The following is a 17,847-nucleotide window of genomic DNA, read 5'->3' on the forward strand; positions in this document are numbered from 1 at the left end:
GCTTAACCCTAGCTGAGGTATTCAGTAAATTTAATACTGTTTTTTCCTTAACTGTTTGAAATATAGACTCACAATAGCCAGCATGACTGTGTTCAACACAACCTTTAAAGCTGTTGCATTTTTTTGTTAACAAAGTCAGAATTCAAGATAGATTATCAATAATGTTGATCCTTTTTGAAATTAGACCTGATATAAAAAGTCACAGCTGGCTTCCCTAATTATTGTTTTTCTGGTTTTTTTTTAAACAAAATAAAATAATGTAGCACCTCTGGATGGCGCTAGATTAACAGCGCCAGAGACCGAGGGTCTTCGTTTAGTTAAAGCAGAGGTGTAGTTTGGGTAGCAGGAGTTCATAGTACAGTATTCCTTATTGTTGTGCCTTGATACACAGGGACCACCACAAGGAGTAAGAGGATTTTTTAGTCTCTGGACTGGTCCTGTCCTTGGCCCTTTTCTCAAAACTCTCCGTGCTAGAGGGGTTGTGAAATGGGGACATCCTTTCCACTGAGAATGCACCCAGACCACCCCGACATTTCACATAGGCCCTCATGGAATAGGTTTGTTATACTACCAACTTTATTCCATATTTGAGGTCCTAGAGGTGAACCAAATACCATACCAGTCTCCTAAGCATCCAATCAACTTGTTTCAATATTTTAACAGAATACAAATGTCAGATCAATTTATTCTTTCTCAAATTCTTTAAGTGTAGTAAATTGGAGTTTACTGTTCATGCTGTTCCATGTTCACTGAGTTACTTAAAAAAGTATGTATTTTGAAATTTTGCTAGACTTCAACTCTGTGGAGAAAGTTACTACTTGTATTGATATTTTTAGAAGTGATTTCCACTTGATTGCAAGCCACAAAAATTATCTTGAGTCAACTTAATTTATAATATATTGCATATTTTTGGCACAGAGATTGGATGTTGTACTCTGTAGATTTATTAGATGATATTATATATTAGTGGTCACCTCCTGTTTTCGTAGTCCCTGGATAGGTAGATTATATTCTCTCTTGTCCCTCCATACCCCTATGGCCCAATCCAGATCTCTTTAAAATCAGCAGAGAGATTGTAATTGATTTCATCAGGAGTAGGCCTGGGCCTCTAGTACTAAAACCTCCAGCTATCTCCCATCTCAACCACTCCTGTAGAGCCCCTCCCAGTGTTCCAGGTTCTGCCCTTCCCGATCAGGCTTTTCTCAATATGTCAACACTCCTCCCCCTGGGCTCTACAACAGAAAGTAATAAATGACCTGATTTACACCCATTGACCTCCATGGGATTAGGATTAGGCCTCCAAGTACATTTTCAAAATTATAGTGCTACTCCTCACACTTACCCCAGTGATGCACTGGTGGAGTTTGTATTTTTTTCTTCTGAAGCTGCTGCTTTATCTGTTGTATATGATAGTTGCTGAGCTGCCTACCGTGGGCTTCTTAGGGAAATCTAGAGTACAATAGAATGATTAAGTATGTCCAGCCTTAAAGTAGTATATGAAATGGACCTCAAAGACTGAAGGTTTTGATTGCTTCATCAGAAAATGTGAAGATCTTAAACTTTAAGGCCCCAATCTTGAAATCTGCTACTTGTAGACGAATCCCTATGCACACCCATGCTCCCATTATCCCAGATGGGATCCGCATAGATGCGAGAGTCTGACCATGCAGAGCTTGGGCCTAGGATGTACCCAAATTGTTTCTACAATATTTTAAAAACAACAATAATAATTATTATCCATGTAAAGTCATCTGAAATTAGTAAAATCAGAGGATGATATTCTGGCTCTGTTGAAGTCAATGACAAAACTCCCATTGACTTCAGGGCAAGATTTCACACATAGGCTTTGGCCTCTAAATATATTCTTGTCCTGAAAAGAAGTATTGTATTCTACCATATCACTGAAATGATCCAATCCTGTGATGCATACACACTGAGGAGTCCCAAAGATTTAAATGGGAGTTTCACATATGTAGCAATTGCAGGAGAGGGGGGAAATATGATAGATTTATCTTAATTGTCATTCATATATGTAATCATAATGCATGCTGCTTTGAGCTTTCTAGCTCTCACCTCAAAATTAGTAGACTGTCTTTTTGATCTCAGGATATCCTTTCTTCTGTTTCTAGTTTTACGTTCATTTAAATACACTTTCTCAACAGCCCTACAAGGACTAATCAAATAAACTTTAAAAGATTGTACTTTATTAAATTATTTTTATAATGAGTTCCTATTACCAGGGACTACAGAGTTAAAAAGGTGATATCACTACAAATAATTAGCAGAGGGCATGCTGGACTGGTAGAAGTGAGTGGATCTTAATCAATAGCAATATGATTACACCTATGCAGCAATTATAAATTATTTAAAACAGCACCCCCAGGTTACTGACTAGTTGCCTTTAAATTAAATTCTCTGTCAATAATTGATGCAAAGAATTAATGTGAGAACACCTTCAGTTACTGAAACTTTTTAAGGTGGTATAAAATATTGAACTGTTGCCTGTCATTAGCAGCAATCCTGTCTCTTTTGTGTAACATCCTTCTTTACTGAATTGGTCGAGAAGGACCTCCAGAGCATGAAAAATGACTAATGATTCTGAATGCAAGGTTTTCTCCTCTTCTAAGGACATTGACACTGTGAAATGTAAATTTCATATCTGAGAGGAAGTAGAGGCTAATGATAGGGAGATATTGCTTAGCCAGTTTGGCTATCAAATTAGTAAGCAGAATAGTTTCTTGGTGTGTTTTTATGACTTTTAGATCAGAGGATTAAAAAAATAGAGTTGAGGATTTAAAAATATAGTGTTCAGCAATGTTTAGAAACTTGCTGATGTGTTATGGGCCCCAGTTTTCACACCATGAATAGCCATGAACACCCAATCATGGGTATGAGTGATGTAATTATTTATGAACCTCATCCTTTCTGCATATTTTTATTTTTTATAGCCTGTAGTCTAAGGTTTTGTTGCTGCTGTCACAGATACCATCTTGCACCTTAATTTCACTTCTCTCAAAGGGGGAAAAAGGAAATTAAGCTGTTGCAATATTAGAAACATCAGTGATGACAGCATATGGGTTTGTTCCAACTTTCATTAAAGCCAATCGTAATCTCGCCATTGACTTCAATGGGAGTTGAATCAAGCCTCAATTGCACAGACTTGTGCTTGTGAGTTTTACCTTAAAATTTCATGATTTTCTCTTGATAAGCACCCTTTTTGTCCCATTGAATATGAAGGAGGTACTTTGCCCCTAGTACTTACTTGGTCCCAGGGTGAATCTTGCGAGATTGTGTGTCCAGGATAAATGTCTGGTCTCTATATGCTATGGTTTTTTTATGTTCGAGAGCACTCTCCCTCCTAAATATTTCAAACATCATTCATGGTACCTTTAAAAGCCATAGCACAATCCATACATCTCTCTTGCCCTGCCTCTCAAAATTTTAGCCACTTTCCATGCAGATCTCCATGCCTCAGAATTCTGTTGTTTTGTTTGGTGGGAAGAATTACTCTCCTCCTTTAATTGGTACCTCTTCTGTATTTTCAGATTTTAAAGGTATCAGACATTACAATAAATATAAGACTGCTTTGAATAAAGGCTTTGTGAGGAGCCTGCATTTCTGTATTTTAAAACATCATAAAACCACTAAGAATTACAATTTGTAATAGTCAAAATAATATCAAGGCATTGATCTAAATCCACAGATGCAAGGAATTTTTCAGAGTTAAGGCTGAAACTTTCAGATGACATTTTATCCTACAGTTTCCTTATTGCTTGTTTGCTATTGCAACCTGGCAAATATATGTTAATTGTAGATATAGTGGAGCTAATTTAGGATGAAAATGAAGACTTCTTTGGATCATTCCCTTTCCCAATTTGGTTTAATTTCTGAATCCATGTCCAAAATATTCTAATTTATTATTTTAATACGGTATTTAACAATGCAGAAGAGCTAAAGATTAATACGATAAATCATACTTGGGTGATTTTAAAAAGATAATAATTCATTTTATAAACAGTTTTTAATGTTGTTATATCGCCCTCTGTAGTGAGACCCTCTTGCACCTTTTCAATCAACCAACTTCAACAAGTTCTTTTAAACAGAGGGCAAAGGAGTTTTGGGATGTTCAAACTCAGGTTACTGGGAGGATACAAGAGAGAAATAAAAGATTACTCATTACAGACAAAAGGATATGTCCAGGCTCTTCTCTGGAGCCAGGCCCAGTGTTACAGGGTAGCAAGCAAGGCAATTTCCTGGGGCCCCATGCCACAGGGAGCCCCCTCCGGCGGGGCTCAGGCTTCAGACCTATGCAGTGGGGCTCAGGCTTCAGCTTCACCTCACATGGTGGGGCTTCGGCTTCAACCCTTAATGGTGGGGATTGGGATTGAGAAATATTGTGAAAATCCAATGTGTAAGCAGGCAAGGGAGGCAGGGTGGGGACCCACTCCTTACTGTCTGCCCTGGGCCCAAGCAAGTCTAACGCTGGCTCTGTCTGGAGCCTATTAGCAGAAGCACACATCCTGGAATAAGTAGAGTTACATAAATCAAAGTCAAACTCAGTATTTAAAATGAAAACTCTAGCCCTCTGTGGCGTTTTAAAGATTGTGGCCTCAAGCCTCAGGTCCAGCTGAACTTTATGTGGCACAGAACCTGGGGGAGAGAGCAAAACGGTGGCTTTGTGCCATCTTTGTAGTTCCCTTATCTTGACTGTGTCTTGTTCAACTTCCAGTGGAAGTTGCATCAGCCTCATTTTTGGCTGAGGCTGCAGGGAATGGTGACCAGAAAGCTGTGGCTGTGATAAAAGTCCAGGAAACAATATTACCAGTCCTGTGTGTTCTCCAAAATGTAGCTTTTTAATGTAAATCACAGAATTTAGGAGTGCAGGGACAGGTCAGCCCTATCTTTGTCTTTCACTAGGTAAGACCACTAAACTGAGGATAAATACAGAATACTAGAGATATTTTGTTTTAGGGATCTAAGTGTGGGGCCATGCGTCAGGAACTATAGAAAGGGAATTAGATGGGTTTCAGAGTAGCAGCCGTGTTAGTCTGTATTCGCAAAAAGAAAAGGAGTACTTGTGGCACCTTAGAGACTAACCAATTTATTTGAGCATAAGCTTTCGTGAGCTACAGCTCACTTCATCGGATGCATAAAGTGGAAATGCTGCATTTTCCACTTTATGCATCCGATGAAGTGAGCTGTAGCTCACGAAAGCTTATGCTCAAATAAATTGGTTAGTCTCTAAGGTGCCACAAGTACTCCTTTTCTTTTTGAGAAAGGGAATTGAAATTCTGCCCCAGACTCACTACATGGTCAAAGGGAAATCAGTTTAATTCCATGTGCCTCATTTTGACCATTTGTAAAAAGGGGGTGGTAATGTTTCATAGTAATGATGTGAGAATTACTTAAAGTTTAGAAAGAGAAGATGGATGAGGTAATATTTTTTATTGGACCAATTTTTCTTGGTGAGAGAGACAAGCTTTTAAGCTTACATACAGCTCTCCTTCAGGTCTGTGAAATGTACTCCGAGTGTCACAGCAAAATACAAGATGGAACAGCATAAGTAGTTACTTATGCTAAACAATCTATTCCACCTTGGAGTACATGTCCCAGACCTGAAGAAGACTCTGTGTGAGCTCAAAAGCCTGTCTCTTTCACCAACAGCAGCAGGTCCAATAAAATATGTTACCTCATCCACCTTGTCTCTCTAATATCCTGGGACCAACATGGCTACAACACTGCATATAACAATTAATTAAAGTTTGTATGGTGTCCTGAAAATATAAAGCTTCATATAATTTCTAAGTGTACTATTGTAGTTGTTGTCGGAGGTACCTTAAGGACCTTGCAAAATGATCCAGTGTGCACTGTTTTTGCCTTGGGCCTTTGAATGACAACATCTTGAAATGATGTGTCTGTAATTACAGGTAGCTCGCAACAGTCTAAGGGCTGAAAAAAAACTTCTAAACTCTTCTTTGAAAAACAGACAGTTCCTGGAAACCTTCTGTTTTGAATGCTTCAAGACAATAAGGATCTCAGTTGCCTATAATGTTTATAGTGTTTGAACTTGCATGTTAACTCACAGGAGTCTCAGCTACTATTTTGGGCTAAGAGTGCTGACTCAGTTTGATTTGTCAGAGGTATATTGAAGTTTCAGTTTAAGTAAGCACTCCCATGTGTACAGGAAGACACTGTCTGTATGTTTACTGTGTCAGCTAAAGCTTATATGTCTTATTCATAAAGTGGCCTCCATTTATTCCTTCCTTATTTGATTGCATGTTATTAAAACACATACCCAGTCAATAAAACAAAATGTAACAAAAATGCAGTGGCTTATGCTTAACCTGAGATAATTAAAAATAAGTGGTGGAAAAGCTTGTGCTGTGTTGTTAGAGCTCTTTATTCTTATTCTTTCTCATTCTTATGCACTCCTCATTGACCATTTTCTTTCTGCTGAAAGTCCAACATACTGAGGTTGGTTGCAGCATCACTAACAACTTTCCAGCACTGCAGTGCAGCCACAATATCCCCTTCAAAAAAGATTACACTGCCTCTACAGTTTAGTGACTTGGAACCCTCTCTTCATTCTGTCATTTTTACCCTTCATTCCTTTGGCATGTGCAGAGTAGGAAGTTTAACGAATGTTATAAGTCTTCAGTCATCCATTGGCCCAATTTTGAGTGCAGGAGATTTTGCATACATAACTCATACTCTGATGAGCAATTGCTCATTTTATGGATTTTCGAGCAAGCATGGAAAATATTTCAAGTCGTAATGATTTTCTTTGAGTCCAAAATCTGAAAATGTAACAATGGATAGGTTCCACTCTCCCACCTTTTGTTCTTTTCATTTGTGCTTTCCTCTTCCCCCAACACCCAAAACATGGCGAATTTAGGAGGCTGAACTGAGATTAAATTGAGAATCCATTTTTCAAAACATTAAATAAAAATATATTTAAACAAGAAAATAGAAATGTTAATGAAGCAAAAATGAAAGTCCCCATAAATCCAAACTCATCCCTGTCTGCTCCTGCTGAGCAAAAGATGACCCTTATACAAATGTAACTACTGAACCAAAACAGATATTCATTTTAATTTATGTTAGATCACATGGAAAATAAAGTCCTAGGTCTTCTTTTTTAAATTATTATTCTTGTTTAGCTTCAGTATTCTTACTAACAAGAAATACCTGTATCTTGAATATAGCTGTCTACTGTACCTATTTCGGTATTATTGCCGCAGTTTGATTTGTTAATCTTCAGCACAACCTGAATGCTCTTCTATTTTTGTATGCAACAAATTGGTTAACGTGTCCAGGGACCAGCTTAGGTGTCATGGTTGCACAACCTACTCATGTGTTTCTTCAGCCTGAGTGATTCTGTGCGAAGGGCTGAGGGAGGGAGGAGACGACCATATTAAAATAGGATGAAATGAAATCAGAAAAGAGGTTAAAGAAATAAAGAGATGTGACAGAAACTGTGCATGACAAACGTTGTTTGTGCTTTTTAGAAACTTATGAAGTTGACCTTTTAGACCTCAAGAAGATCTCCAGCTTTCCATGCCACAGATGTTTTGAGAAATTGATGACTAAATTCGTCCAGGATTTGTAATTTAATTCTCAGAATTTTCATTGAGAATTTATCTGATTAATGGGTTGTTTCCGTTTTATCATCTCACAGCCAGTTCTACAAAATATACCAACAACACATAGTTCTTAAATGTGGGTATGTGACCGAAAGGAAAAGACATTGCAAAATCCTACGCGTATCAGCCCTGCGGCCGCAACCCTATTCTTCCCGTAACACTGTGCTAGTGTCGATTTACGAGAACGCATATGTGTGTGTGGATGTGTGAGAACTTATGTGTTACACATCAATATTATTGCTGTTCATGAAAAAAAATCAATGTGGCTGAATTGTTTCCATAATGATCATACATATTAGATCTATGTTAATGTGTAATATCCGGTTTTGAAAACCACATTTCAAGGTCTGATAAATTTGTCACAGATCAAGAATTTTCTTACAAGAGATATGAACTTGCCTGATAAAAATAGCAAGCAAAGTCTGTTAATCATCTTCTTTACTTCCATTCTTTTTGTCTTTCTTTTTCTTTTTATCAAACCTCAGTTGCAGATCAATTTAGGAAATGACCATTTGTGAAGTTCTGAGGATATAAAGAGAGTGTTTTACTGTTAATAATGTAATTGGCACTTTCAGCACACATTTATTAAAATGCATGCAGAAATTAACTAATTAACCTTCACAACTTCCCTGGAGGATTGGCAGTATTATCCTTATTTTCGTAGATGATGAAACCCAGGTACAGAGGGGTAGAGGGTATGTGTAGGCTGGCGTTTTTGTTCCTTTTGTACCTTAAGATATTTGATTGCTAATTTGCTGAGTGTCTAGTTTAGCATTTTAAAACTGACATTCCAAGACACAGATGTTTGTGGTTTACCAAAGGCTGAGCCCTACATGTACTCTAAATGATTAACCCATGGCCACACAGTCAGTCAGTAGCAGAGCTCCAGTTAGAATTTGGGAGATCCTAGCTGCAAGTTCTACGTACTAGACCACAGCTACGCATAACAGTTTTGCTCTGCTGGGGAGATGTCATAGTGACCATGAGTTACAATGTTGTCACAGTAATTGTGTGAGGAATTCAGGAAGTGTCCTGCACACAGTCCTCAGCTGTCCACACAGTCCTGCATTTCCTCAAATAATTAAAAAAAACAAAACAGAGGGGCCTCACTCTGTTTTGCATCACTACCCGTACAAAGCAGCCATTCAGTCAATGGATTTGACCCTCTCCTTAAGGGAATCCTTACGTGTCACAGAGCTACCGTAGTGAAGCAGGCATGTCTGAGTGACAGAGGGTGTCCAGATCATCCCTGTGCCTTTGTGTTCCCTGGTGGTTGGAGTGACACCTTGGGGTTGTGAGAAACTGGATTTATTTTGGAAAAGCCTGAGGAAAAGCCTCCTCTGATTTACACTGGGAACTGGTTACCAAGTTAGGGAACATAAAGATGATCTTGTGTTGCGCGCACCTCAGCTGGCCTGGATGACCTTGCCCAAAGCTATTCAAGTACCTAATGCAGTCTTGGGAAATTAGTCCTCAGGCAGAAGGAGTTCAAGATAGAGGTTAGGCTGTTTGGTGGTTCCCACAGGACAATGCAAATCCCTATAATTTTTCATATGGGGATCTGCAACACTTTTCAGCTGACAACACTGTAACAGTACCCTGTAACAAACCCTATTTTCACAGCTGTGCAAACAGCCCTGGTGACATTTTCACTGATGCCCAGGACAATAAGAAAGAGCAGGCACTGGAAATCAGTGATGGTTTGTGCATCAGTAAAATGAGGAGAGGAGAGTGGTGGTTCTGGTGAGAGCAACATTCATTGCCAAGAAAAAGCAGGAGGAGAAGAAATGTTAGTGTCAATATTTTACAGGGGATTACAAGAAAAAATAGAACAGGGCAAAAGTTAAAATATGCTGTTTGCAGTGTCTCTTTGGAAAGGGTGGGTGGAGGAAGCTTTGTTTAAACAGTCTGATAGAACTGATTTTCCTTATGGACCTCTGTAACAGTAACTCCCCATTCCTCCTTATCAAAGTTAATGTTATTTTTAATCAGTTTCAGTTCTCATAAATGGCCCCATTAAAGCTGTAACCTTGGTCATTAAGACTGCTTTAAAATAAAACTAAACTCGAAGATATTACTCTGTAGGAGTTGGCCTGATGAAGTTCAAAAAGGGGAGAGAGTATCAGTTTAACGAAGTTCTACTTGCAGTCCTTTCTCTGGAGTCGCAGTACAGACCCACACGCAGTGTATTTGTAAAGAGTGTTTGATAGTAAAACTATTGTCAGGCCTTTAGGTTAAAGAGAGAGAGGGTAGATTTATCACACACCTTATTCAGCTGCGCAGGGAAGGTCTCCCATCTTATTCTCTGGTTAATCCTGATCATATTGTGAATCTGTTTCAGGTGGGTTGAGCAGGTGTATGGGGAAACTTTGGCAAACCAGTAAAGTGCCTGAAACCAAGAGCCTTGGGTTGAAAGAACCCCGGGTAACACAGGGACCTCTTGATGAATATTCTCTCTTGTGAGCAGGTGAGTGGGGAGGCCTGGAAAGTGGGACGAGTCTTGGATCTGGGCTATCCTATTCATCAGCTGACTTGGCACAAATTAGGGAGTAAGATGCTGCATTAAAAGGGATGAAGAAACTTAGTTCTCTTCCCAGTGCAAGTGGAGAACAGAGAGTCCCAGCTCCTTAGTTGCAGGGCTTCTCCTGGGCCATCATGTGTATGTCTACACTGCAATTAGACACCTGCAAATGGCCATTGCCATCTGACTCAGGCTGTTGCTTCTCAAGCCAAGGGGCTGCTTAACTGTGGTGTAGACATTCAAGGTTGGGCTTCAGCCTGACCTCTGGGACCCTCCCATCTCACAGGGTCCAAATATCTACACTACAATTAAACTGCCCCTTAGCCTGAGCCCCAGGACACGCAGTCAGCTGCCATGGGCCAGCCATGGATTTTTAATTGCAGTGTAGACATACCCCATAGCTACATGCCGCACCTTGTTCCAGGGCCAGGTGTAAAAAGCACAGTCTAGTCCTCTGTGACTTTGTTATATAGAATTAGAACCGTGCCAACAATTGAAGAAACATTTTACGCTAATATTTATGTGAGTTCGAAAGAGAACTTTGAATTAACTGTGTTTGCTATTCCCTGGAGCATTTGAGGGCTTGAGCTCCCTAGTATGAATATTCACAAAGGAACAAAATTTCACCTTGAATATTCTCTGGTACAGTTTCAAACTGTATATTAAATTTTACTATGGTGCAGTTCAGGTGTATTGGTTGGTCACATGCATCCAGATTTTTAAAGGTATTTAGGTGCTTAACTCTAATTGAAATCAATAGTAATTATACTCCTTTGTGGATCTGGTCTGTAATGTATCTAATCTGAAAGGACAAACAATACTATAAGACTGATGTAACTAGCAAGCACAGTGTGAATTGCAAATATTTGCAAAGATTTGCTGGATAAATGTATGAATAATTCTGAATCTTAAGTAAATCTGGGAACTCCATAGTCAGTTTGCTGACAATTTATGAAGAGAAATAAAAGAATTTGTGAAATGTATTACTTGTGAATAATTAACTTGGCCCTACTTATGATAATGGATGCTTTAGCGATGAGGGAATCTAGTGGATTACATACTTTGGTAAGTTGTGTAAAACAATAAATCCGTGTTTTATGTGATGTAGGGATGGGCTGCATACATATGTGGCTAAGAGGGCTAATGCAGCCCTTTGATGTATAAGTAGGGGGATATCAAAGAGGAGTAAAGAAGTGGCATTATGTTTGTATGCAACACTGACAAGACCATTACTGGATAGTGCTTTCACCACAAGTGTCCACACTTTAAAAGAGTGGTGAAAAAAAGAAAACGGTTCAGAAAAGAGCTACAAGAATTATTCGAGGTCAGGTCAGCCTGCCTTATGTGAGAGATTTGATAATCTCAGTCTATTTAATATATTAAAAATAAGGTTAAGAGGTGACTAGATCATGGTCTGTAAGTACCTACATCGAAGAAGATGTCGATAGTAGAGGGCTAGGTAAACAGGCAAAGGCATAAGTGTGATTCAATACTGGAAGCTTAAGCTGGACAAATTCAGACTGAAAATACAGTGCACATTTTTAACAATGAGAGTAATTAGCCATTAGAACAATTTAATACAGGTTATGGTGGATTCTACACTCTTAGGGTCTGTAGGCAAAGATTAGATATATTTGTAAAAGACAAGAAGTGATGGGCTTGATGAAATTCTGGGGCCTGTGTTATATAGGAAGTCAGACAAGGTTATATCACTTCTGTCCTTTAAAATCTGTGAATCTGGGACTGTATTAAAAATCTATGAATCTATAAAAGAACAATCCCCAAAGAGTAGGGCAGCAAAAGTTGGTAGTCTGCTTTTCCTTCTACAATTTCAGTATCTGTAGAGCCAGAGAGGTTGGCTGAATTGGAATTTAATCCAATAGCAGATCAGGTGCCTTAATGGTCAAATGTCCATCAACAGGATGGTATAGAATCACCTGTGCCTATTTGAAGTTGTAAAAGCCTTATACATTAAGCACAAGTTCAGGGAGGAAGTGAGCATTCCTGAGGCAAATGAAATTTTGGATCTGGGCAACCACCACTAGGAATACATTGCATAAGCCCAGTGTTTTTCTTTGGGTCATTGAGGTCTTGACCAGCCATGACACTCACTGTGCCAAGAGTGAGGAAGAACCAGGCTAGCTGCAACAGCACTGTAAACCATGAAACTTTAATGAATGCATCTACAATAAAACCCTAATTTCAGAATATTTACTAACGAAAAGAGTAGGGGCAGAAGCTCCCTCATTATGGAATCAAATGGCGCCTACATTCCACCTAAGTATGGAAGAAAAGGAACTCAGTCTGATGGGATCCCATAGTTCTTCTCCAAACATTCGGTACTATAAGAGGATGCTATGTGCCATGGGGAAATGATTTCTAGACTGTTTCCAAAGGCCAGTTGGTCAGACCATTGGCAATTGGGAGCATGTCCCATATGTCTGAATGTGCAGAGACAAAATCCTGAAAGTAGAACACTTACTCGTAGGCAATCTATCACCCTCCCCCCTACCCTTGTGAATGTAGCAAAGAGTTGTATTAAGAGTCAGACACATGAAAGTCTGAGTTCATGCACCAAAAAGCAGCATTTGAGGTATAAAATAAGAGGATTTGAAAGACCAGTAGCTGTACACAGCATGCTTAGAAAATGGTTGCCAGTGCTGTTTGGTTTGATATTTTCTGCACCAATTTCCAAATTAGCTTCCCCTCCTCCCCCAACTTTGGGATTCTGCATCTCCAATTTTAAAGTTTAAATAGATCTATACTTTCCCTGAGGACTTATGTGCAAACTAATATTAAGATTAAAATCTTTTATGTTTGTTCTGTAGCTTGAAACAGAAAACTAGTGCATAGTCTGTTTTATCCCACTGGCTCTCTGAGGTTCAGGTATTAACATAAATACAGCCCATTAACACTTGTTCCTCTCTGTCAGGACATAAATTAAGTCTGCAGGTGTTCCATGAAGCTTTACCCTTGGTACTAATTAAGCCTTGATAATTAGGTTTGTTAAATTCAGGCCTTTAAGCTTATATTCCCTCTTTGGGTTGCCAAAATGGAGATTTGCAACATACAAGGCCTATTTCTGCAGACTTTTTTTTTTCTTTTTAAATAAAACAGCAATCATAAACTCTTTGCTATTTAGATGGTTTAGAGTTCAAAACCTAAAAAGAATTTTGACATTAGTTTATATTTACATCAGAGCAGTTTCTTTTTTGGCAGAGCATGGTCAATGTCGTGGAAAGTTTCCAGCCTTTGTCACCCATATGTTAAGAACACAGATGCGTCTGGTAGATAAATTGTTATAATTCCAAATGAAACATCAGTCAGAAATGTGTGGGTTGATATCCTAAAAATGTTATTGCAAATGATGTGTTTAAGCTACAGAAGTTTAATTTAACAAACATTCTCTGTATACTGTAGAGCAGTAAAACTTTATTTTTTGGCCCTGGGGAAAAAAAGGAAAATGCTTGATTTTTGTTTAAACGAGGGGGGTGGTGGTGGTGGTGGTGGTTGTTGTTTTCAAGATGTTATGGTCACATGTCACATGGGTTCAGTGCTAAAAGTAATAATAACAATAATAACAATAAAACAAATCTAGTAGGAAGGAATTCACTTGGGAATAGGGTTATTTGTAACACATACACAGAACATTACATAGTCTGATCAAAATGGATTTCCTTGCCAGTTAATCTTTTGTTTCTCCATAAATATATTACCCATCAGATCAAATGTTTGATAAATGTCAGTTTTCATCCAGAACACATGAAACCATTGAACCAACTCTATTAGAGGTACTTCCAAGATTATACATTGCAATCATGCTAACTTAATGCTAATAGCCTTTCACATTTTTTTATTCATGGCATATTAAGTAAAATCACATTTTTAATCAAAAGCAATTAAAAAAAAGAAGGAAAAGAATGAATAAATAAATGCCACTGGGGAGTTTCAGCCACATTACATTCCCATTCTTCATTTTATTTAGTGTTTTATTGACCAAAAAGCCACAATTAATCATTTTGGGCAAGAGCCATGTTTTTGGTAAGCAAAAGGGTTTTGTTCAGCTGCAGAACAAAGTCATAACAGTTTTTATTTAGCATTCATAAAGAGGCTTGTTTGTTTGTTTGTTTGTTTGTTTGTTTAGCCTGATTTTTGACTGCTTGTAGGGCACCATGTTAACACTGTGAAGTTCTAACATTTTTTTTTAACTTCCTAGAAGAAAAATTTCATTTGTGGAACAACCATTGGCTCTGCTGTGAAGAAGTGTGAGTTTGGGATTTCACAAAGAATGGGCAATGGAAAAGTGTAAGGAGGGTGAAAGAGCAGCTTTGCGTTATTTAATATTCCATCACAGACTTCGTCCTTGGAAGGGTCGTGCCATGAAAACGAAAAACCCACAACACTAGGGTATCTGCTCGCCACTTGTTGAAGGAGAGAAAAGCAAAGTGTATGGTAGTGTCCATTAAAAACTTGCCAAGGCCACGTCTACACTATGGTGACTTTCATGGCACAGTAGCTATTCCAGCATAACTCATAGTGTAGATGTCACCTACAATAATAGAAGGGGTTTGTGTCCCGCTGTGGAAACTCCACCTCTCCGAGCAACAGTGGCCATGGCAATGGGAAGCATTCTTCAGTTGACCTCACTATGTCTACGCCAAGGGTTAGTTCGGCATAGATATGGCACTCGGGTTTTCATTTTGCACACCCCATAGCACTGTAGCTATGTTGACTGACCTAAGTTTTAAGTGTAGACCAGGCCCAATTATTAGTTGAAAGCAAAATTAACTTCACTGTGTTATTTGCAGCATGCCGGTACTTATAATGGTTGTTATTACTTATATGTATTATCATAGTGCCTAAAAGCCCAGTTATGGACCAAGACTCCTTTTTGCTAGGTGCAGGACAAAACAAATGAAGAATATGGCAGACAGTACATTCCATTGTGCAACACTCTCCTAAATAATACAGTAATTGCCAAGTTTTTAATGGTGATCCTTGTGAGAGAAATCATGATTGTACAATACTATAAGACAGGGATCGGCAACCTTTGGCAGGCGGCCCGTCAGGGAAAGCCGCTGGCAGGCCGGGGCAGTTTGTTTACCTGCAGCATCTGCAGGTTCGGCCGATCATAGCTCCCACTGGCCACGGTTCGCCGTTCCAGGCCAATGGGGGCTGCGGGAAGTGGTGGCCCAGCCCATGCTGCTTCCCGGAGCCCCCATTGGCCTGGAACGGTGAACCACAGCCAGTGGGAGCTGCGATCGGCCGAACCTGGGGATGCTGCAGGTAAACAAACCATCCCGGCCCACCAGAGGCTTTCCCTGCCGGGCTGCATGCCAAAGGTTGCCAATCCCTGCTATAGGAGAATGTTTATTTGATAGGTTCTATTTGCTAGTACATCACGGTCATTTGGTAGATAATGTATAAGAGGCTGTACTGAACACATGAGTGTTCTGAATTTTTAGAATGAGGCAAGAATGTGACTTAAGATACTAGAGGTGATGCCCACAGTGTTTAATTAATAGCACTTATCTACACAATGGTGCATAGTTCTCTTCTTGGGAAGGAAAACAAACTTCTTGGTTTGGAGGCAAAACTATTTCAGTATCTGAGCTTGGCTACCTAACAGTTATCAATCTGAATCCTATGGGAAGAATAAGGAATGTTTTTTCTTTCATGATTACGGCAGTTTGGATTCAAACTGTTTGGAGCATGAATGCTTACCTTTATGAATTCCAGAGGACTTGTTGTCGTCAATTCGATGTTCTTAGTTTACAGAAAAAACAAATGTTTTCTCTTTGATCTTTTAACACATAGCCCCTGATCCTGCATTGCAACTTGCCAGCACCCATGTGTAGTCCCATAGCTACGCTATCGCACTCAGACACACGCCCAGAATGGGAACATTAGCCATTAAGAAGCCCTACCTTTTATACAATAAGTGGCATTACAGAATATATTGCAGGAAATGTTATTAACTAAGCAAAGAGTCACTGCTGATTAATTACCACAAGGACAAAAAGATGGTGACTTTTTTTCTTTACTGTGAAGTCTTGGATCATATACCCCACAGCTCTGAGTGGTAAGAGGAGAAGCTGCAAGGGCTAAAAGGTGGATGGGAAGCCAGGGGTTAAGGCATTTCAAAATGTCAGGCAGCTTGTTATATTGCAGTACATCATTTTATCCCTGGAGACTACTGCTGAGACCTAGGCCAAAGCTATATAGAGAGCAGGAAATTTGACACAAGCTTCCAAATTTTCTCTGTAGCTCTCTTGGGCTGAAACCCATATGCCATGGTTAAACCATCAGGCTTTGCTCCACTGAGACTTTAGGACAAAGCAACTCAGTATTTCCTTCTTAGTAAAAGTGTCTGCTCTTTTTCTTAGCAGAAATATATTTTCCCACCCACTATCTTCTCAGACTGAAAATAGCCTTTTTTTTCCAATTGATAATATGCCTTGATTTGCATGTGTCTTGTTTTTTCATTTGATTTTTAACTTCCCAACTATAGCATCAATGAAATTACTATTACCTAAAGGCACATTCTGATATGATCTGACTGTAGATAATTTTAGTATTCAGAACACGTCAATGGGTTAACATGTATTTGTCACCTATTGTCCAAAGATAACTTTAACTAAGTCTGAAATGGAAATTCTGAGCAATAATTGAGGCTAGCCTTTAAAAAAGTGAACAAATAAATGGTTTTGTTGAAATGTGTCTATGAGAGGCTTTGCATTTATCCATTTTGTTCACAATCATGGTATCTTACTCTTGAATAATTCCATTGTGTTCACTGTGATTACTTGCAAATGAGGATGCTATATAGTGTGAGTAAAGGATTGGATTCTGGCCCATGGGGGGCGGGGGGCGTGAATTGAATCAAGCCAGAATCATTAAGTTTTTTTTATTGTTTCTCCATCTATAAATTGATGGCACATTGAGATTTTTGTTGTCATGTAACATCAGTATCTTTTCGGATTTCCATTGCCACTTGCCACAACTGTACAAGGAAAAATTAACATGACAAAATTGCTGTTTGTGAAAAGTGGAATCATGGCAAAGTGTAGTCATTAAGAACTTTGTTATTGGGCCAGAACTTCAGCCCACATTCCATAAAGCTGCCTTTACAGGGCACCTGACGATTCTCCTGATGTAGGGGAATTCACAGAATCCCTTGCCAACTTTAGGCCATCTATCTACATGATTCTCTGCCAACCTATCTTCATGTCAGGGTCAGGAGGATGCTAGGTGTCCATTAAAAGCTGGTGCAAGTTAGAGCAGCTTTAATACTGCTCTGACTTGCCTGGGAGCCAAGCCAGTCCCTGGTGGCAGGACTTGGGTAAGGACAGAAAGATGCTGGAAAGCCACATATTCCGCTCGATTTCCCACCCTCCCATTCAGCACCAGGCATAGCTTGGCCAGAGGAAAGGGTGTAGCCTAGTCTAGAATCTTGTACCTTCCTCATCCGACCTCCTTCCAATACTGTGTTAAACTGTGTGACTAATACCTCTCACATGGTTCTTTCTTTCTCTCATCTTACCAGGGAAGATTTGTTTGCCCAGGATAACATTTTCTTTTTTTCCCTATGTATATAATCTTATGTTTTTATGTATATGTGTTAATGAACCCAGGAGATCCCTTCCAGTCCTGTGACCTATGTTTCTGTATGTTTACTCTTAA

At 39.2% G+C, this 17,847-nt stretch overlaps 1 protein-coding gene across 10 annotated transcripts in view; it reads left to right on the forward strand.

Annotated features, from left to right (window-relative positions):
• The window catches only part of WWOX (WW domain containing oxidoreductase), a 675,021-nt gene that overhangs the window by 461,053 nt on the left and 196,121 nt on the right, over positions 1–17,847 (forward strand). For 2 of the 10 annotated variants that reach the window (XM_037877518.2, XM_043525931.1), the window contains one exon: positions 5,928–6,377. The exons of 6 other annotated variants lie outside the window; for them this stretch is intronic. In XM_037877518.2, coding sequence (XP_037733446.1) covers positions 5,928–6,065 — 138 coding nt within the window. In that variant the 3' untranslated portion in view covers positions 6,066–6,377. Of the gene's footprint in view, positions 1–5,927; positions 6,378–8,134; positions 8,177–17,847 lie in introns of those variants that run through there. 2 more of the 10 variants (XM_043525933.1, XM_043525934.1) reach the window with 2 other exon arrangements.

This window comes from Chelonia mydas, chromosome 12, assembly GCF_015237465.2.
Source record: "Chelonia mydas isolate rCheMyd1 chromosome 12, rCheMyd1.pri.v2, whole genome shotgun sequence".
In the NCBI taxonomy this organism is placed as follows: domain Eukaryota; kingdom Metazoa; phylum Chordata; order Testudines; family Cheloniidae; genus Chelonia; species Chelonia mydas.